This window comes from Oncorhynchus clarkii, chromosome 19 (assembly GCF_045791955.1).
Source record: "Oncorhynchus clarkii lewisi isolate Uvic-CL-2024 chromosome 19, UVic_Ocla_1.0, whole genome shotgun sequence".
Taxonomy (NCBI): domain Eukaryota; kingdom Metazoa; phylum Chordata; class Actinopteri; order Salmoniformes; family Salmonidae; genus Oncorhynchus; species Oncorhynchus clarkii.
Window position 1 is genome coordinate 26,734,112 of NC_092165.1, and position 22,157 is coordinate 26,756,268.

At 41.7% G+C, this 22,157-nt stretch overlaps 2 protein-coding genes and 1 non-coding gene across 4 annotated transcripts in view; 1 reads left to right on the forward strand and 2 right to left on the reverse strand.

Annotated features, from left to right (window-relative positions):
- Nucleotides 1–9,194, forward strand: part of LOC139374189 (otoferlin-like) — a 37,469-nt gene extending 28,275 nt beyond the window's left edge. The window contains exons 32-41 of the mRNA XM_071115205.1: nucleotides 2,285–2,412; nucleotides 2,655–2,825; nucleotides 3,159–3,319; nucleotides 3,568–3,710; nucleotides 4,174–4,262; nucleotides 4,405–4,503; nucleotides 4,609–4,850; nucleotides 5,136–5,314; nucleotides 5,633–5,733; nucleotides 9,014–9,194. Coding sequence (XP_070971306.1) covers nucleotides 2,285–2,412; nucleotides 2,655–2,825; nucleotides 3,159–3,319; nucleotides 3,568–3,710; nucleotides 4,174–4,262; nucleotides 4,405–4,503; nucleotides 4,609–4,850; nucleotides 5,136–5,314; nucleotides 5,633–5,733; nucleotides 9,014–9,194 — 1,494 coding nt within the window. The remainder of the gene's footprint in view (nucleotides 1–2,284; nucleotides 2,413–2,654; nucleotides 2,826–3,158; nucleotides 3,320–3,567; nucleotides 3,711–4,173; nucleotides 4,263–4,404; nucleotides 4,504–4,608; nucleotides 4,851–5,135; nucleotides 5,315–5,632; nucleotides 5,734–9,013) is intronic.
- A 977-nt stretch (nucleotides 9,195–10,171) lies between these two features.
- Nucleotides 10,172–10,244, reverse strand: trnaa-agc (transfer RNA alanine (anticodon AGC)). The gene has a single exon. It is a non-coding gene; the product is annotated as a tRNA-Ala (tRNA).
- Nucleotides 10,245–10,770: 526 nt separating this feature from the next.
- LOC139374986 (microtubule-associated protein RP/EB family member 3-like) lies at nucleotides 10,771–20,048 on the reverse strand. 2 transcript variants are annotated; one of them, XM_071116293.1, is made up of 7 exons: nucleotides 19,758–20,048; nucleotides 17,951–18,080; nucleotides 17,465–17,610; nucleotides 15,694–15,850; nucleotides 14,405–14,547; nucleotides 12,969–13,121; nucleotides 10,771–12,719 (listed from the first exon to the last, which is right to left on the reverse strand). In XM_071116293.1, the coding sequence occupies exons 2-7, from the start codon at nucleotides 18,069–18,071 to the stop codon at nucleotides 12,651–12,653; spliced, it is 789 nt and encodes a 262-aa protein (XP_070972394.1). In that variant the 5' UTR covers nucleotides 18,072–18,080; nucleotides 19,758–20,048; the 3' UTR covers nucleotides 10,771–12,650. The 2 variants fall into 2 exon arrangements, with proteins under 2 accessions (XP_070972394.1, XP_070972393.1); XM_071116292.1 differs by having other exon boundaries at nucleotides 15,649–15,850.
- Nucleotides 20,049–22,157: the final 2,109 nt, after the last annotated feature.

Below are 22,157 nucleotides of genomic sequence, written 5' to 3' on the forward strand. Positions count from 1 at the left end.
GCAGGGCCAGACAGATTACCAGGACGTGTTCTCAGAGCAACAGATCCACAGATGACGCAATCTCTATTACACTCCACACTGCCCTTTACCACCTGCACAAAAGGAACACCTCCGTGAGAATGCTGTTCAATACAGCATTCAACACCAGTGTGCCCTCCAAGCACATCACTAGCTAAGGACACCGGGACTGAACACATCCCTCTGAAACTGGACCCTGGGCTTCCCGACGGGCCGCCTCCAGGTGGTGGAGGCGGTGACCCTTAACACGGGGGCCCCTCCTGCGTGCTCAGTCCCCTCCTGTACCCTTTGTTCAACCACGACTGCGTGGCTGCGCACGACTCCAACACCATCATTAAGTTTTCCGACGACACGACTGTGGTAGGCCTGATCACCAACAGCGGTGAGACAACCTATAGAGAGGAGGTCAGAGACCTGGCAACGTGTGCCAGACAAAGATGTTTATCGTGGAATACAGAAAACGGAGGGCCGAACACGCCCCCATTCACACCGACGGGGCTGTAGTGGAGCAGGTGTCCACATCACCAAGGACCTATCATGGTCCAAACACACCAACACAGTTGTGAATAGGACACGACAATACCTTTTCCCCCTCAGGAGGCTGAAAATATTTGGCATGGGTCCTCAGATCCTTTAAAAGTTATACAGCAGCACCATTGAGAGCATCTTGACTGGCTGCATCACCGCTTGGTAATGGCAACTGCTTGGCATCCGACCGCAAGGCGCTACAGAGGGTAGTGAGTACGGCCCAATAGATCACTGGGGCCAAACTCCCTGCCATCCAGGACCTCTATACCAGGCGGTGTAAGAGGAAGGAAGAAGAAGGAAGAAGAAGGCCCTAAAAATTGTCAGACTCCAGCCACACAAGTCTTAGATGGTTCTCTCTGCTACCGCACGGCAAGCAGTACCGGAGCGTCTGGGACCAAACCTTAACCACCTTAACAGCTTCCACCCCCAAGCCATAAGACTGCTGAACAGTTAATCAAATGGCTTCCCGGACTATTTACATTGACACATTTATTATTTATTTCTTTATCTGAATTATTTTGCACTGGCTCTCTTGCACTGGCTCTCTGCACACTCACTAGACTTTACCCACACACTCACACTCCAACACACACACAAACGCACACGCATGCACACTATAGTCGCGCGCACACACACAAAACACACACACACACACATGCATATTGACGCCACACACGCACACTTTCATATGCTGCTGCTGTGTTTATTATCTATCCTGGTTGCCTAGTCATTTTTACCCCTAACCACATGTACATACTGCACTACCTCAATTACCTCAACTACCTCGTACCCCTGCATGTTCACTCGATCCTAGTACATCATGTTTATAGCCTTGTTATTGTTTTTATTGTTTAATTATTTCCTTTTTTTTAAATGTCTTACTTTTTAATGCTGGGAATGGGCTTGTAAGTAAGCATTGAACTGTAAAGACTACACCTGTTGTAATTCGGCGCATGTGACCAATAACATCTGATTTGATTTGATCACAGCCATTGAACACTGTAGCTGTTTTAAAATCAACAATGGTGACATCCCTAAGCAGTTTCCTTCCTGTCCTGTAGCTCAGTTTAGAAGGACGACTGCATCTTCGATGTGTCTGGGTGGTTTAATACATCATCCACAACATAATTATTATCTTGACCATGCTTAAAGAGATATTCAATGTCTGATTTGTTATTGTTAGCCATCTACCAATCACTGCCATTCTTTATGAGGCTTTCCAAAAGCTGCCTGGTCTTTGTAGTTGAACCTGTGATTGAAATTCAACACTTGTCATAGAGACCTTTACAGATGTCGAATGTATTGGAGACGGAGGAACAGGTAGTCATTCAAAAATCATGTCAACCTCTATTATTTCACACAGAGTGAGTATAACATATAACTTGTGATTTGCTAAGCCAAATTTGACTTCTGAACTAATTTAGGCTTGGCTAAACAAAGGGTACTTATGCAATGATTGTATTTGATTTATTACATTTGTATTCATTTGTAAAACATGTGTACAATCTTCCTTTCACTTTGGCATTAGAGTATTTTTTGGGGTAGATCAATGACAAAAAAAAATGACAATGAAATCTATTTCAATCCCACTTTATGAGGCAACAAAAAATGTGAAAAGTGTCAAGAGGGATGTAGACTTTCTATAGGCACTGTAAATAAACTACCCTGTTGATCAGAAACATGTCATGTCAAATAAAACAAAATAAAAATTCTCTCTACTTGATTACTTTCCCTGCAGGCTACTGACCTGCACCCAGCGGATATCAATGGAAAAGCAGATCCATACATTGCTATCAAACTGGGCAAGTCCGATATCAAAGACAAAGATAACTACATCTCCAAACAACTCAACCCTATCTTTGGCAAGTGAGTGGAGAAGCTCTAAAAAAACAGCATTTCGTTCATTTCCACTATGTATCTTTAATACGGCCTTCATTCTTCATCCTTAATAGCATACGAGATAGCCAAGTAATTTACTATTGATGATTGGCAATTATATAGTTATAGCTTGTGCATTGAATAGGCTTTGAAAATGTATAAACTGTGGAAAATTATAACCAAGGTTATGGCCAAAGACTTAACAAAGTCATTTATTTTGAACCCATCAGATCCTTTGACATCGAGGCCACATTTCCCATCGACTCCACACTAACAGTGTCCGTCTATGACTGGGATTTAGTGGGCACTGACGACCTGATTGGGGAGACTAAACTGGATCTGGAGAACCGCTACTACAGCAAACACAGAGCAATATGTGGCATCCCATCTAAATATGCCATGTAAGTGCGGCCTAGCTCTCCGTAGCCTGACGCCATTCACAGTACATGTGGTCAATATATCCTAACAGCACAGGATACTATGTCAATTCATTTAGCAATATTCTTAATACTTACAACTTCAGTCTGCAGCAACGAGCAACGTCAACTGAATAGGATCACACTTTCCCGTATTTAGATAATATTGTTGATTATACCTAGGGATCCCTTGATAAAGAGATTCATTCCTCAATGGGACTCACCTGGATAAATAAAGGATCAATGAATACCATGTGTTATCTTATAAGAACTGTGAGGGATTTGTGTGTCAGCCGTCATTGTCATTCATTCCTGTAGCCATGGCTACAACGTGTGGCGGGACCCCCTGAAGCCGACCCAAATCCTGGCCAAGCTGTGTAAGGAGGGTAAGCTGGACGGGCCCCACTACGGCCCTGGAGGACGGGTCAAGGTGGCCAACCGGGTCTTCGTGGGCCCAACTGAGATCGAAGATGAAAATGGTACTGTATAGAGCACAACAGAATAAGAGTACCTGAAATGCTTCTTTAACCTTCTATGTTGGTTACTGTACCCTGAAATACCCCCAGCCTGGTATTTTACTCTGCCTGAAATAACTCCTCATGTACAACTGATCATATAGGTCTATGATGTTATGAGCTTTCCCAAGTACCCCTTGTGTGTAGGCCAGGTAGTACTAGACTAGTCTGTGCTGTAACTCTGTCTGAGTTGGTCTGATGATGTTCTTTAGGTCTGAAGAAGCAGACGGATGAGCACCTGGCCCTGACAGTGCTGAAGCACTGGGAGGACATCCCCAGGGTGGGCTGTAAACTGATTCCAGAACATGTGGAGACCAGGCCACTCCTCAATCTTGACAAGCCTGGGATCGAACAGGTAGGACAAGTGTTAAGGTTGTGCTTGCTAACTGAGTGCCTGCTTCAGTGTCTTTCAAACAATCCAACTGGCGAAGGTTGTAAAAGCTAAACTAAAGTAGAGTAAAGTTCACAATCTGATGGGGAAATATGATTATACTCTTAGGTAAAGTATTTATTTTTAAGGCAATCTCAGAATAAATGGGACAAATAGAGAGGTTCAAGACCCTTGTGAGTAAAGTAGAAGGATGTATTGCAAAAGGAAATAGTAAAATGGTCATACACTGGGAAAGATGGGTTGGTCTGTGGACATCTGAGGGGTGGAATTAAGATTAGAAGGATTGGTTAATTTGACGATGCACTTGGAGTCTAGTACAAATAGGTGGAGGCTATAGGTGGTTTGCAGGGGCTGCAGGGTTGTGTGCCTTGACAGTGGGTCAATTGTATCACATCCCAAGTTTGTCTTTGTGTTTCTCTATGTGTAGGGGAGGATTGAGATGTGGGTGGACATGTTCCCCAAGGATATGCCTGCACCTGGACCTGCCATTGATATTTCACCCAGGAAACCAAAGAAGTATGTTCTAGTACAATGTAAAGTGCTTTTAAAAACATTTAGTGAGACCATTTGCAAAGTAAATTCCCCATGTTATATGATCAGATATATCACATTACAGACATATCCCTTCTAATCATTTGTTTTGTCTGGTCGTCGGCAGGTTTGAACTGAGGGTGATCATCTGGAACACAGACGAGGTCATTCTGGAGGATGATGACATCTTCACTGGAGAAAAGTCCAGTGATATCTTCGTGCGAGGGTTAAGAATGTTTCCTTTGAAATATATGTTTTTTTTTTTTAAACTTCAGTGTGTATCTTGTACTTGATATTTGAACCGTGTCTTCTTCTTCATTTCATTCAACAGCTGGCTGAAAGGTCAGCAGGAGGACAAGCAGGACACAGACGTCCACTACCACTCCCTGACAGGGGAGGGTCTCTTCAACTGGCGCTTCATCTACCCCTTTGACTACTTGCAGGCCGAGGAGAAGATCGTCATCTCTAAGAAGGAGTCCATGTTCGCCTGGGACGAGACTGAGTATAAGATCCCTGCTCGTCTCAACTTACAAGTCTGGGATGCTGATCACTTCTCTGCAGATGATTTTTTAGGTGGAGTGATTTGATTTCCCTTCGATTTAAACCTTCACCATAAGGATCTTCTAGGCTGTAGATGTTGGTCTTTCTGTGACTATAACATTTCAGACTAGGGCTACGGGGAATGGAATTTCCCTTGATGTAATATTTTACTTTTTAAAATGTGTCTTCAAAATTCTGGGACATGGAAAAGACTGTCGTGGCAGTCATAACACAAAAAATCGACACAATCAACAACAACAGCTGAGAGCCCTTCATGCATATCAAGTAAATATGTATGATATTTATGCCCTTTCCCAGGCGCCATTGAGCTAGACCTGAACCGTTTCCCTCGTGGAGCGAAGACAGCCAAGCAGTGTTCCATCAACATGGTGCTGAATGAAAAGGATATTCCCATGGTGTCCATCTTCAAACAGATGAGGATCAAGGGCTGGTGGCCCTTCCTGGCCAGAGATGAGAACGACGAGTTTGAACTCACGGTATGACTCAGATGGGTTGGGTTAAATGCGGAAGACACATTTTGGTTGAAAGCATTCAGTTGAACAACTGACTAGGTTGTTCCCCTTTACCCTTTTCTTATATAATGTGGACTTGATTAGACACATTCAAGTATGCACGTGTCAAAATGGTGTATTTGATTCAACAAGACGTGGCAATTGGGTTACACCCTGAAGAAGCGGAGTTAAATATTGAACAGATCAGTCAAGAGACAAAGACTTACTTTACATACTGTACGAACCTTTGCATACTGTATGAACCCCAGTGTTTCGGTAGTGATGTTGCTTGTGTCTTTGCAGGGGAAAGTGGAAGCCGAGCTGCAGCTGATGACTGCAGAGGAGGCTGAGAAGAACCCAGTGGGGGAAGGACGCAATGAACCTGAGCCCCTGGAGAAACCCAAGTAAGAGCACCGTTCCCCCGTTACCACTACCGCTCTTTAGGTTGCTTACACACTGAGATAACAAATACGGTGGAGCCAACTCAATCTATTTCAACGGGGAAGGGGCATTGGAGTGGGGAAGGGGCATTGGAGTGGGGAAGGGGCAGTTGGAGTGGGGAAGGGGCAGTTGGAGTGGGGAAGGGGCAGTTGGAGTGGGGAAGGTGCATTGGAGTGGGGAAGGTGCATTGGAGTGGGGAAGGGGCAGTTGCGTGATTTTTTTTGCATCGTGAGGTTGCCCTAAAACAACGATCTGACATGCGGTCGGAACGCACCCTCGTCGGAACGCACCGGAACGTAACAGTGCATTTGATTAAAATACTTACAAATTACGGACTAAAAGAAAGGGTCTTTTATGAAATTTTCCATAATTTGTATGGAATTTTTTCTGTTCACAGGAAACCGGCACTATATTTTATAGTCATATTTGCTATTCCTCTGTTTGTCTTTGTGATGGCCTTAAGGCATTAGTGTGTTCTAACCAACCAACCCTATTTTTCCCCCCAGCCGTCCAGACACAGCCTTCCTATGGTTCCTCATGCCTTTCAAAGCCATCAAAATCTAAATCAAATCAAATGTATTTATATAGCCCTTCGTACATCAGCTGAAATCTCAAAGTGCTATACAGAAACCCAGCCTAAAACCCCAAACAGGGACAATTAGGAGGCCTGCGTCTTGTGAACGTAGCGTACGTGTAGGTATGTACGGCAGGACCAAATCAGAGAGATAGGTAGGAGCAAGCCTTAGCAGTAAAACCTTGAAATCAGCCCTTGCTTTGACAGGAAGCCAGTGTAGGGAAGCTAGCACTGGAGTAATATGATCACATTTTTTGGTTCTAGTCAGGATTCTAGCAGCCGTATTTAGCACTAACTGAAGTGTATTTAGTGCTTTATCCGGGTAGCCGGAAAGTAGAGCATTGCAGTAGTCTAACCTAGAAGTGACAAAAGCATGGATTAATTTTTCTGCATCATTTTTGGACAGAAAGTTTCTGATTTTTGCAATGTTACGTAGATGGAAAAAAGCTGTCCTTGAAATGGTCTTGATATGTTCTTCAAAAGAGAGATCAGGGTCCAGAATAACGCCGAGGTCCTTCACAGTTTTATTTGAGACGACTGTACAACCATTAAGATTAATTGTCAGATTCAACAGAAGATCTCTTTGTTTCTTGGGACCTAGAACAAGCATCTCTGTTTTGTCCGAGTTTAAAAGTAGAAAGTTTGCAGCCATCCACTTCCTTATGTCTGAAACACATGCTTCTAGCGAGGGCAATTTTGGGGCTTCACCGTGTTTCATTGAAATGTACAGCTGTGTGTCATCCGCATAGTTAACATAGTTAACCGAAAGTTAACATTATGTTTTCGAATGACATCCCCAAGAGGTAAAATATATAGTGAAAACAATAGTGGTCCTAAAACGGAACCTTGAGGAACACCGTCATTTACAGTTGATTTGTCAGAGGACAAACCATTCACAGAGACAAACTGATATCTTTCCGACAGATAAGATCTAAACCAGGCCAGAACTTGTCCGTGTAGACCAATTTGGGTTTCCGATCTCTCCAAAAGAATGTGGTGATCGATGGTATCAAAAGCAGCACTAAGGTCTAGGAGCACGAGGACAGATGCAGAGCCTCGGTCTGATGCCATTAAAAGGTCATTTACCACCTTCACAAGTGCAGTCTCAGTGCAATGATGGGGTCTAAAACCAGACTGAAGCATTTCGTATGCATTGTTTGTCTTCAGGAAGGCAGTGAGTGCGCAACAGCCTTTTCTAATATTTTTGAGAGGAATGGAGGATTCGGTATAGGTCGATAGTTTTTTATATTTTCTTGGTCAAGGTTTGGCTTTTTCAAGAGAGGCTTTATTACTGCCACTTTTAGTGAGTTTGGTACACATCCGGTGGATAGAGAGCCGTTCATTACTGCACGGTACTGTCTTTCCAAGCTAGTCGGAAGACTTCCAGTTTGGTGTGGCGCCATTTCCGTTCCAATTTTCTGGAAGCTTGCTTCAGAGCTCGGGTATTTTCTGTGTACCAGGGAGCTAGTTTCTTATGAGAAATGTTTTTAGTTTTTAGGGCTGCAACTGCATCTAGTCTGTAAACAGTAGCTATAAAAAGTGATTGAGTAGGCTGCATAGATTTCATGACTAGAAGCTCAAAAGACCTCATCTGCAACCATCAAAAACCTCATCTGCAACCAGTACTTCTGGCTCACGGTCAAGTTAGTGGTGGCCCTGCTGCTGGTGCTCCTCCTGGGCCTCTTCATCTACAGCATGCCTGGATACATGGCCGAGAAACTAATGGGTGTCTGAGGAGTGGAAATTATTAAACGGGATAGATCAGCGATTTAACATGTATTTAGATATTTGTTGCCTTACCTTGAAAGAAGTTGACAAGGTGGGACTGCAATACCCACTTTGGTTTTGTTTAACTTGCCACTGCAAACAAGGTGAACTATACCTTTAAGAAAAGACGACTCAACAACTTCTCAACTCAGTGCTATATTCGAGGACTTGTTTTCCCTAACAAGCGTCTCCTCTTCTCGTGGAGTCACATGTTTTTGCCATGTGACAAGACAATCGCACACACACACACACCATGTATCGGAAATGAAAGTAACAAAACCACGTCCAAGTAGAAATATAATATAAGAAATCAGATTGATGATGTATTATATACACACGTCCCTTTCAAGGACCAGTTCAACGACATAAAGTAGAAAAAAATAATAATATTGTGGTGTTGCGGAACACTTCAATGTACAAAATCAACTGTTCGGCTTGCAAATCAGATTTTGTTCTCGCTTGAAGTCACGTTGTATTAGCCTTCGTTTGGCATGGAATGACTGTTCTTCGGCTGTTTACATGAATGTGTATTTGAATGTCTTTGTTCAACAGCGTGCAGCAAGTAGTACATTATGTATGCTCTGTTGTTTGTGAATAAACTGGCAAGGACAATAACTGATCCTGTTTTCTTTGTCACTCCATACATTTGAATCCAATACATCAGAATCCAATACAATCTCAAGTGTTTTCAAATATACCTTAGTAAGAAATTATGCATCAATATTATGTATCAACATTTCAACTAAAAATGTCTTATATTTAGTCAGGATCTTCATTAGATTATTATAAGACATTAAGGTGTCATACATGCTTATGTCAGGTCTTACAATGCGTTATAACCCACTGTACCACAAACTATTCTACTGTCATGTAACCAAGCAACTGTATTTTCTCTCCTCCAGCCGTCCAGACACAGCCTTCCTATGGTTCCTCATGCCTTTCAAAGCCATCAAAAACCTAATCTGCAACCAGTACTTCTGGCTCACGATCAAGTTAGTGGTGGCCCTGCTGCTGGTGCTCGTCCTGGGCCTCTTCATCTACAGCATGCCTGGATACATGGCCAAGAAACTAATGGGTGTCTGAGAGAGAGGGTTGTGTCCTTTGCCCAAAATCATAGCCAGACGTATGTATAGCCTACCATGTTTTAAATGCAGTGCCTACTTTGTCTTCAGTGGAGTAAATTTTTTTGGTGTACCTTGATAAGCAAACATTGTACAATGCAGCTCATTGAGACTCCACTTGATGTCTGAGAGGGTGTTCTTGTCTGTAAAGGTCTACGATATCAATAGGCAGTTAGGTTTCAGCCCTACACACCAGACCCGGGTTCAAATACTATTTAAAATAATTTCAAAATGCTCTGCTTGTCTTCAACCCCCAATAAAATAGTCAAACTCTAAATCCCACCCATCTGTTGCTCTAGGTAGTATTTGATAGATTTTATATAGTATTTTAACCCAAATCTGCTACGCATAGACCTATGTATGTATAACCTACTATGATTTCAGTGGAGGGCATTATTTGGTGTGCCTTGATAGGCAAACACAGCGCTGTGCAGTCCCTTATGGCTACTGGAAAAATGCTTGACTTCCTTCACAAGTCCTATGCTCTGCAGCCAATTTGTGTGTGTTGATGTGTATTTAGGCCTACTTCCAAAAGTTATAGAGTTGACATGATACTGTAGTTTAGTTGTAACACATAGTTTTAACTTACTGGCCACAGAATATTACACTAGCTGCCATGAGCATATCTATGTCCAATTCACTTCCAATGATCTTAGCTTTATTTTATTGCAAACATAATTATTTGAATTGACAATACTGTATTGAATTAAGAAGTTGATTAAATCTATTAAATATGTAGTCTATTTACTGATATTGTTATTGTCTGTAGGCCTAACCCACCACACCAGCAAAAGAAAGGACCTATTGATAAAAACGTTTCGTAGCTTTACAATCTCTCAGTTCTAAAGGTTTATTTAGATATTTTATGTAATTTACATTAAGAGAATAAACTCATAATAAGCGCACTTACATTGACTTCTGTCGAAAACATCAAAAGTTTGGAGGATGCGGGCATCGATCCCGCTACCTCTCGCATGCTAAGCGAGCGCTCTACCATTTGAGCTAATCCCCCGGATGGGTGCAGTGTCGTCTGTACAATATAAGACGTTGCTGCTGTTGTGTTATAGTTCAAGTATTGCCTGTATTGGTGTGAGTAGTACGGTGGTTCGACATTCATATCCGAAATTGTAGATCCATGTTCTTTCTACATGGATGTTTCTGGCTGATCTACGAAATAAATATAACAATACAATTCATTTTACCACTGCAACACATTGTGTGGAATAATACTGCCCTCTACAGTCGTTGAATGGAAATGCATTGTCTTTTCTGGGCCCTGTCATTGACAGTCGGGCCCATAGTGCAGTGGTTCCCAACTAGGGGTACTAGGACTGCTGGGGGTACTTTGCCATAGGCCTACTGGTAAAATGCAAATTAGGGGGTACTTCAGGGGTACTCCGGGCAGAGCAAAATCCAGTTGGTGGTACAGTAACCAAAAAAGGTTGGGATTCACTGCCATAGGGGGCCCCGCCCTTCTAAGGTTTTCTGTGCACACAATCTTGTAGCTAAACAGAAATAAACAATAATATTAGAACAGCTTATTTCACAATCGTTTATTTACTTACTAAAACTCAAAGAGATGAGAGTTATGCAAACAATGGTATGCAGTCAACGCGCGAGAGAGAATGCAGGTCAAATTCTATTTCAGATGGCTGTTTGCATTGTAAAGGCAGTAGTACAGGGGAAATGACTTATATTCCTTATGATGCTCATGACGACCAGCATCATTTTGAACTGGTCATAGACCCCTAACTAACTCTGTGTGTCCCAAATGGCATCCTATTCCCTGTATGGCGCAGTGCTTTTGACCAGTAGTGCACGGCATACACGAAATAGGGTGCCATTTGGGACGTAACTCTGACTTCACTGTTCACTAAACTCAACCTGCAATTCCTAAGACTACAGCTGAGCAATATATTATAGCAAACCAAAAGTACAAACATAGCAAAATTAGCAGCAGAAACGTGATATGATCAAATCAAAGTAAATCATTTTTTTCCGGGCTCTTTTAAAGCTGAAATCCGCATATGGGAAAACAGTACCACTGTTCTCCCCCAGCACATTTGTTATTGTTTTAATTATGAAAGGGAGGAGAGGAGCATCCAGCATCGTGGAGAAAAAAAACCCAGTGTTCGTTGTTTGAAGTAACTTCTTTTTGGCATTTTTGTATATATCGCAAACAGACGTGTCAATTTCACCATTACGGATTCCAGCTTCAAAGAACACATTTTTACAGTTAAATGTAAAAAAATATTTTACTGCCATAATGTCAGCCTACATATTACCTCAGGTATTGTTAATACCAAATGAAGTTCAAACTCATCATACATAATAAATACCATGGCATTTAACCAGACACTTCTGACTGAAAACAAAATCTACACATAAAATAGTTGACAAATATATTGCCCATTATTCACTGTCAATTTATAACATCCTCATGCTCAGATACAGCTAATCAAGAATGAGTACAGTCAAAGAGCATTGATCATATCCTATGCCCTAAATGATCACTTTTTATGTGTTTTCCCTTGATGTTACCACATGCCATCAACTAAAGGAACAAGCTTCTTAAGCTGTTTCACTGCCATCAGCACAAATGACAGCATTGTTTAATATTCATACATTTTGCATCAATTGTTTGACTATTTGTTAAATCAAATCAGTAAATAAGAAAGTATTGACAAATGAAATACAATTTGTTGTCATAGACCATTTTGTTAGAGTCTAAGTATGACTCTTGTGGTAATGGGTAACCTGTCATACAGTAACATGCACAAGGTGCTTTCTATACTCTGGAACAAACCCAAAATGAGGTTTCGAAAAAGCACGAGTCAAACCAAAAAACAAACTAACAAATGCATTCTGACAACTACCTTATTTCAAAACCATTCCTTTAAATTAAAAATCATATTTACAACTCTGAATGAATTGTGTAGGCCTAACATCCCCATTAATATCACATTGGTTTTGTTCATTTCTCTGTGTTATACTATGTGCCATGCTGGAACGACTAGGATATGTTCTGTTATTGTTGCCTCTACTGTGTCATTGGGGAGGGGGGAGGGAGGAGTAGCTTAGGACACTGAGAAGTAGAGGTGTATGTACAGTAGATAGCCCAGGGGAAGGGGGAGACAAACATATATAAATATGAAGAGAGAGGAAGAGAGGAAAAGAGAGAGAGAGAACAGGGACAGGATAGAAGTATTTATAGTGTGCAAAAAGAAGGACAAAGGAGAGAGAGAGAGAGAGAGAGAGAGAGAGAGAGAGAGAGAGAGAGAGAGAGAGAGAGAGAGAGAGACAAAGAGAGGGACAAAGAGAGGGACAAAGAGAGGGACAAAGGAGAGAGGGTGAATATGGATGGACATAAGAGTTTAGACGAGGGAGAGGGGGGATATGGACAGAAGGTATAACAGGCTCAGTATTCATCCTGGTCCAAGTGGGCCTGTTCATCAATCTCGTCATCATCTGGTGCAGCAAAGCCATCCTGAAACACAAAACACAGATATCATCAGATTTACAGTGTATGTTGATGATAACCCACAACCCCTAATATTTGATACATGAGAGGGGATAGATCCAATTAAGGATAGCTCAGGGCTACACGTAGAATATTGTAGCATCTCTAGTTAAAAAAAGAAGCCTATTCTTTTTCAGTTTCAGTGTTGTGACCAATGATGTACAGGTATATGAACACAATGAATTATACTGTATATGTCTGGGTTGTGACGGGTACCTCTGTGGCGTAGAGAATGTCCATGATCCTGGAGAGGTGAGGGTTGGTGTCACTCTCGTGTTCTTGACAGATCAGCTCAATGTCTCTCAGCTTACTGAAGTAGAAATCTCTTTCCTTCTCTAGTCCGTCCACTGTCAACTTCAGCTCCATCAACTACACAGACAAGAAAAGGTTGTGTCAAACACATGGGGAATAAAAAGGTCGATGTACAGTGCCTTCGGAAAGTGTTCAGACCCCTTTACTTTTTTCCACATTTTGTTACGTAAAAGCCTTATTGTAAAATGTATTAAATTGTTTTTTTCCCCCCTCATCAATCTACACACAATACCCTATAATGATAAAGAAAACTGATTAAAAAAAACTGAAATATCAGATTTACATAAGTATTCAGACCCTTTACTCAGTACTTTGTTGAAGCACCTTTGGTAGCGATTACAGCCTCAAGTCTTCTTGGATATGAGCCTACAAGCGTGGCACACCTGGATTTGGGGAGTTTCTCCAGTTCTTCTCTGCAGATCCTCTCAAGCTCTGTCAGGTTGGATGGGGAGCATCGCTGCACAGCTATTTTCAGGTCTCTCCAGAGATGTTTGATTGGGTTCACTTCCCTGACCAAGGTCCTTCTCCCCCGATTGGTCAGTTTGGCCGGGCAGCCAGCTCTAGGAAGAGACTTAAGTGGTTCCAAACTTCTTCCATTTAAGAATGGAGGCGGCCACTGTGTCCTTGGGGACCTTCAATGCTGCAGAAATGTTTTGGTGCCCTTCCTCAAATCTGTGCCTCGACACCATCCTGTCTCGGAGCTCTACGGTCAATTCCTTTGACCTCATGGCTTGGTTTTTGCTCTGACATGCATAAGGTATTTCTGTTTTTTATTTTTAATAAATTTGCAAAAAATTCTAAAAATATGTTTTTTCTTTGTCATTGTGGGCTATTGTGTGTAATTGATGAGGGGGAAAAAAACAATTTAATACATTTTAGAATAAGGCTGTTACGTAACAAAATGTGAAAAAAAGTCAAGGGGTCTGAATACTTTCCAAATACACCGTCGTACTCACTGAGTACTACAAACTTATGTTAGTTACATGCTTACTATACTTGACCTAAACTTACATTTTGTTTCCTAATATGCATGAAATATATATTTTTATCCTCCTCTTTTTTGTATAAGTCACAACTGAGTCAAAAATTAGGATACAAACTCTAGTGTGAACTTACACTCACACTTCACATTACAAAGACCAGAGCATGGATGTAGCCTACAGCCTAGTCTCAGGGCTAAGCATGACTCTACTTGCAGTAAATAAAACCTGATAACGGAGGTGAAACTAACACAGGATACCGTCATTCGTATTGAATACTGTCAATACCACATTAGTATGGCCCAAGAGTTTACTTCTCCAATGTAGAGTAAGGCCTCCTTACCCTCCCTGGGACTCTACCTGTTGATTCAGCTCCATGAGTTCCCCGTCGCTGCCCCCGTTCCGCGCCAGAGCCGGGGTCTTCCTCACATGCACGGTGGTGTTCAGCACCCTCTGGGGCGCGGGCATTATCTTGGGCACTGTGGGCGACATCCTCTGGGGGCCTGGAATGATCAGATGGTGTTAGGGCTCTATTCGTTTTGTAAAGCTGAAGCGTTACCGATTGTGTGGTAGAAATGTAAAGGTCATTTCCGATTGAGCCGACATCTGGAGCATATGCAGTTTACCGTGAATGCAGTCTCCGCTAAACGCAGAAGCATTGCCTTTAAATTTCAACCAGGCTGCAACGCTGAACTTCCGTGGTACTGATTGCGTACTGAGTACTGATTGGAGTCCTTAGTGTTGCAGTGCAGGTTTACTGTTAGAACATTTAGGCCTGGATTCAATCCAATGCGCGTTATTGAGCAGCGCACTATAAACAGACTCTTAAAGGTCATTTACAGTGAACGCGATCTACGCAAACTTCGGGGGAGAAGGCCTTTAAAGGACACATTGAGGGCTCTCTAGTGCACTGCCTTGGATTGAAACCCAGCCATACTCACAGTAAATGTCAACAAAATACTATTCAACAAATATTTGTAAACTAAAAGTAGTAGAAATAGTAGTAAATACTAGCAAACATAGTAAACAAATGCTCGTTGTTTGTCACCCCATGCGATCAAAGCCATGGATACTACTACTATAGTGTTTCAACGAGAACTCATGTTGCAGGCATAGCAAAAATGTTTCGCCGGTAGTGTAACACACAATATTACTGATTTCAGGAACCGATGCTGTTTTATTTTCAACCTCAATACCAAAAGACGATGCACAGAAAAAGCTGTTTTTACACATTGCATGTCTAAGTTCATGGCTTAAAACATCTCTGTTAGTACAAAGGGTCCCAAAGGGGTGCCCCAAATTATCAATTTGCTCAATATAGAATAACTGGAACAATTATATTTAGAAATTGGAAAAGAATGTATTTGTGTTCAAAGGGTACTGTGAAGATCACAAGAATACCGACACTGACTCCCAGCACTACCTTTCCTTGGCTGTTTCTAAAACGCTAGCCTGTGAAATGACCATCCCAGAGATCTCATCCAGTGGAACATGCACAAACAGACCAGTTGCTTGCAGAGCGCTGTGCGTGTTTTGAGCCATCCAAAGCTCAATCAGCGAGCCAATCCCATTCAGAAGAGATATAACCATTGTTTTGGGGTTACCTGGAGGACCGTGAGTTCTCTTTGGTCTGTGGGAAAAGTGATCACCTGGATTGGGGGCGGGAGCCATGTCTTGCCCCTGTCTGGCTTGTAGAGGGTCGTACTCCTTCCCATCATAGTTGGCGTCGAAGAACTTCTTGAACCACTGCACGAACTCAAAGTTGTCCTGGAACTTTCCTTTTACGAGCTTCTCGACAGGAATTATCTGTAGGAATGAGAATAAACATTTGAAAGCTTTTTGAGAGATGAAAATCTAGAGGCTGGCTGAAGTCACAAAGGAATGAATCAATGGAAAATGGGTACGATAAACCACTGTTTCAGACACAAATTATTTTTGTTATGATGATACTTCGTAAAGTATTCATACCCCTTGACTTATTCCACATTTGGTTGTGTTACAGCCTGACTTCAAAATGGATTAAGGGTTCTATTGAGTCTGCATCACGGATGTTCAGCTTTACAGCGTAACTGAAATTTAAAGGCAATGTTCCCACTTTAGCGGAGACTGTATTCACGGTAACTGCTGCATATGTCGGCTAAATCGGAAATGACCTTTACAGTTCTATTGTGGAAACTGTAACACTTCAGCTTTACAGGTTGACTAGAGCCATAAATAGATGCATTTTTCACCTATCTACACACAATACCCCATGTTCCACTCAGGAACATTGAATGTTGTCTTGGTAAACTCTAGTGTAAATTTGGCCTTGTGTTTAAGGTTATTGTCCTGCTGAAAGGTGCATTTGTCTCCCAGTGTCTGTTGGAAAGCAGACTGAGACTTGTTTTCCTCTAGGATTTTGCCTGTGATTAGTTCTATTCTGTTTATTTTTATCCTAAAAAACACTTCCTAGTCCTTGCCAATGACAAGCATACCCATAACATGATGCAGCCACCACCTGCTTGGAAATATGAGTGGAACTCAGTGATGTGTTGTGTTGGATATGCCCCAAACATAACTTGCCCCCAAAATAGCTTTGTATTCAGAATATAAAGTTAATTTCTTTGCCACATTTTTTGCAGTTTCACTTTAGTACTTTATTGCAAACAGAATGCATGTTTTGGAATATTTGTATTCTGTATAGGCTTCCTTATTTTATTGTGAAGTAACTGCAATGTTATTGATCCATCCTGAGTTTTCTCCTATCACAGCCTTTAAACTCTGTTTTAAAGTCACCATTGGCCTCATGGTGAAACGCCTGAGCAGTTTTCTTCCTCTCCGGCAACTGAGTTAAGAAGGACGCCTTTATCTTTGTAGTGACTGGGTGTATAGATACACCTTCCAAAGGGTAATTAATATCTTCACCATGCTCAAAGGGATATATATTTTTAAAAAATACCCATCTACTGATGATCTTCTTTCAAGGCATTGGAAAACCTCCCTGGACTTTATGGTTTAATTTGTGTTTGAAATTCACAGCTTGACTGAGAGACTTTACAGATAATTGAATGTGTGGAGTACAGAAATGAGGTAGTCACTCGAAAATCATGTTAAACACTATATTTGCAGACAGAGTAAGTCCATGCAACTTATTATGTGACTTGTTAAGCAAATTTTTTACTCCTGAACTTATTTACGTTTGCCATAACAAAGGGGTTGAAGACGTATTCACTCAAGACATTTCATTTGTAAAAATTTCTAAAAACATAATTCCACTTTGACCTTACGGGGTATTCTGTGTAGGCCAGTGACACAAAATCAAAATGTCATCCATTTTAAATTCAGGCTCTAACACAACAAAATGTGTAAAAAGTCAAGGGGTGTGAATACGTTCCGATCTGTAATGTTTTATAGATGATGACAAATAGATAATAGTCTGACTTTGTCGACTCCCATCCTCTTGAAGGCAGCCTGGAGAACTTTGAAGTTGTGTATGAACTCATGTTCCAACTTGGCCTGGAACTTAACCTTCTTTAGCAGGACACAGCCTGGGAACAGCATGTCCATGAACTGACAGTACGCTGCACCTAGAAGGTAAACAAAAGGAGAAAAAGTGCATACTGGTATAAGACAACACAATTCAAATCTCATCTCCACTCATTATTTGAATGGGTTTGGTGAGGACTTGAGGTCCATCCCAGCAGGTAAAACTGGTTCAAAGGATGCCATGATTATAACCAAACTATAACCAGTGTAATGATGTCATTTCAACCAGATTTTCCCAAAGGAATAGGGAAAGGACCCATTCATTTACATTATTTTGGAGACGATAGAACGACTCGTATGTTCTCTAGGTGGAGATAAGGAACCCGAAAATAGAGAACTTTGGAGGCACAACGCAATCACAAGTCAGGAATGGAGACCTACCCGAGCAGAGCTGTTCTATCTTGGTGTAGGTGAGGTGTAGGGAATCGTTGAGCCAGGCCAGCATATCATGTCTGCTCAGGGTGTCACAGGACACAGACGTGGCGTGCACATTCACTGCCATCTTCTATACCTATGGAAAGAAAATACATCACAAGAATTAGACATTCACTGCCACACTTTATACATGAAGAAAAAGACATCCCAATTTGACATTCACTGCCACACTTTATACATGAAGAAAAAGACATCCCAATTTGACATTCACTGCCAAACAAAAAAACATGGCAAAGATGTTAAACTGGGCTGCGTTTGAGAAAAGTCCATAGCATACCATAGCAGTGCTGCAAAACATAAAAGGACTTTTGTGGTTCAAAATAGAAGGAATTCAGGGATCTATTGTAAAGAATTCAAGGAATTCATACTTTGTTAGACAAGAGACCATGAGGGTTCCTCACAGGGTCACAAAACATCAGCAATGAGGGCTTTGTTCCAAATTTTGCTCTGACATGGTCTACACTACAGCCTTGACTACAGGTATGTATTTGTTTCACTACAAAACAGGAATGTAAATAGAAACTAATGTATGCCTAATGTTGAAGTGAACACTACACCGTCTGGGCTGGTTTGATGTTTGCAGGAGTGATTTATTTTTAACATTTAATCTGTTGTCACAATAATCCTCTCAGTTAAGACAGAATTTCCTAGTACTTGATTTCCTAGCAGCACAGACAGACAGCAACATCTTAAATGCATAAACAACAATCGCTCTTATTACCACGGAGAAATCACTAGCACTGATGACACTGATAATAACCAATCAGATTTTTTCTCTCTCGTGGCTATCACCTGACCCAGGATCTGTGGATACGTGCAGAGGAATTGGCCATGTATTTGACATATGTATGATCTGATCAAAATAAACAACATAGACTAGTATCATCACCTTTTTGGAAATGAAAAACAAAAGACATTAGCCAACGTAACGAGTTACATGTAGAAAGGTTAGACTTACACTGTACATATTTGGATGACGTTTAAAATATGGGAGTATAATGTATTCATAATAATGAATGATCAGTCTGTGCCGGCAGAGGAGAATGGCCTAGCTCTTTTCCCATTCATGCCCTTGCTCTCAGAAACATTATAAATGATTGCATAGCGATATACAATACTTGCACCTCCGAGGAGCGTGCATTGAATAGCACTAGCCTGCCTATCTGTCAAAATCCCAGGTAGGCTAATTGTAGCCTATTACGGACAGTAGGCCTACTCCACCTCTGTTAACTGTTTTATAGAGGGCTGTATGTAATAGGGATATTAACACCTGGGTTTATAACACAATCATGACTATTCTACTGTAATAAAAGCCCAATTACAAGCAACCATAAACACCACAGACACTACCGTGGGAGGAGTCAATTTTATTCTCGTCTCTAAATCCTATTCTATTCTAGGCCTTTACAGAACGGTGCGCAATCTCACTCTATATAAGGTTCACAAAATATATTAATTTATTCGGTATTTATACGCAGTAAATTGATCATTTATAGCATGCTCAGAGAAGAATACATTTGCCCTATTTGTATTAGGTGTAAAGAAACAAAACCCTGCAATGTTACAGTTGCTATCCAAGAAGCCGGGCCCCCTCTGCAGGCCTCTCGGAGTAGAGGGCTGTCACTATAAACGAAATATCCTCACTGAATGGATAAGAGGCACCATATTATGCCATAAAAATTCAATAGGCACGCATAAAATGTCTAATTTGCTAAGGCAAATGCAGTGTTTGGGTAAAACATGCATTACTCACTGTATTCCGAGAGCTATCTTTCTCTGTTGTTATTTCGCTGGCAGTATTCCTATGCTCCAATCATCCGCTGTAGCTGTTGCCAGAACTCCTGCGCGGTGCACTGGTTAGTAACGGCCCGCCCCCACTACTTTATCAGTGCTATCTGAGATATTTGGGACGTCCTAAACCTCACTAACCCCATGGGTGAAGGTAAGGCGTACCGCCAAAATAAATAGTGAGCCTATCACAATAATAAAAACAAAATGTCAAGAAAACTGTAGGCTGTTACACCATTATTTATCATTACTGTGTGTCAGAGGGCGAAAGGATTTGAAAACGTGTGGTACGGCTGCAACCTGGTCTCAACGCATTTCGTATTATTCTGTACGTAAATCCGAGAAACTAATGGTTACTTACGTACATAGGCTAGGGTTACATTTAAGTTTATGAGTTAGGTTAAAGGGCTTTAAGGTTAGGGTTAGGGGAAAGGTTTGCTAAAAGGTTTAGGGTTAAGGTTAGGGGAAGGGTTAGCTAACAAGCTTAAAGTTAGGATTAGGGGAAGGGTTTGCTAACATCCCAGCTAGCGTAACCAGTGTGAAATGGCTAGCTAGTTTGCAGGGTGCTCGCTACTAGGCTTTTGTGGAGCGATAGGTAACGATACTTTGTGGGTGTCAGTTGTTGATGTGTACAGAGGGTCCCTGGTTCGAGCCCAGGTAGGGGCGAGGAGAGGGACGGAAGCAATACTGTTATACTAGCAATGAGGAATTGGCCAAGAAGCGGCACTCTTCCGGGGGGCCGGAACTGATTGAATCGGTCCAGAATCGGGTGTCGGACTCTGCCCAGAATCAAAATGACTGACTGCCCAGAATCAGCCCAAGTACATCGCGCCATTTCCATTTACCGGAATTCAGCTAACTTTGCCGGCATCTTACCAGAATCCCCCAGAAGCGGCACGATTCAAATTTCAATACATTTATACAAAATTACCCGATTTAGTAATTCAAAATATTACTATTACACATTTTATGCATACAAATGATACCCACCCACCCCCCCAAAAAAATTATGTCGGAGGAAACACCATACACCTGGTGATTGTGTCAGCATGCATGCGCCTGGACCGCCACAAGAGTCACTACACCTGATGGGACAAGGACATGCCGGCCGGCCAAACCCTCCCCTAACTCGGATGATGCTGGGCCAATTGTGCATTGCTTCATGGGTCTCCCGGTCGCGGCCGGCACGGGTATCGAACTAGCATCTGTAGCATTGCAGTTTGCACTGTGATGCGGTGTCTCCCGAGTGTCCACTGCGCCACTCGGGAGGCTCCATCCACAAAGTTTTTAATGCTTATCAATTGCCTTGCACAAAGTATCAAAATACAACTTAAACATGACTATTAAAGAATTGTATTTAAATGTTAATTGTATTTTTTGATCACAGAAACAGAGAAAATATGGAAAAATAAATAAATAATGAAATGTTAATTATATAAAGCAGACTGTGTAATCTTCTGCCAGAGAGTAGCCCCAATCGGCCTGAGACCCAAGTAATACATTTGGGCCAGATAACTCACACCGGACTTGGCCCGAGCCCCAAGCAATACATTTGAGCCAGATAACTCACACCGGAATTGGCCCAAGCTCAATCCCCGCATCCTAGCCATAAGTAATACTGCCTAAGACGGCCCAGACTCGGGCTACATTACCTCGGCCGAGTCTGACTCTCAGCCAATTGCCCCGACTCTCAGACGGAATCGGCCCAGATTCACTCTGCTAGCTGGGATGCTAAGTAGTTGCAAAGTAGCTTAAAGGCAGTAAGTAGTTGAAAAGTTGCTAATTAGCTAAAATGCTAAAGTTGTTCGTGATGAGATTAAAACGGGCAACCTTTGGGATGCTAGACCTTCATTATACTCCCACCCATCCACCGCAACAATTAGGTTTTTGCCTTAATTAAGTAACCATCTGTTTTATGTAAATCCCAAATGTAACATATCATACTAATTTGTACTATGCTACGTCTAGTCTATGAGACCAGGCTGCAACCAAAATGCGATGTGGTTCGACAAGAACACTGACATCTTGCCAAGGCAGAGATGCACCGAGACTCACTCGGACACAGCAGTGGACGCATAAATTCTGGACTAATGGCAGTGGCCAAATGTCATCGGCCCAACACTTTTTGGTGTTTTGTTTAAACGATGTTTAAACGTGCGTGGATAGCCTACTAAAGGAGCCATTTGAAGAGATTGTTTGACAATCAGATTAAAACATCATGACTAGTTGTGTTTGTGCCTCTATAAAAAGGTAATACATTTTAAAAGTTAAATGACAAATCTTTACGACTAGGCTCATAGAGATCCTATTGAATTAGGCTAATAGAGATTAATCGGCCGTGATTGGGAATCCCATAGGGCGTGTC

Coding starts and splice junctions, on each gene's coding strand:
- LOC139374986 (XM_071116292.1), bottom strand. CDS start 18,071: ATGGCAGTGAATGTGCACGCCACGTCTGTGTCCTGTGACACCCTGAGC. Junction 15,851..17,464: donor AGAGGATGGGAGTCGACAAA/GTCAGACTATTA, acceptor TCATTCCTACAG/ATAATTCCTGTCGAGAAGCT. Junction 14,548..15,648: donor GAGAACTCACGGTCCTCCAG/GTAACCCCAAAA, acceptor TGATCATTCCAG/GCCCCCAGAGGATGTCGCCC.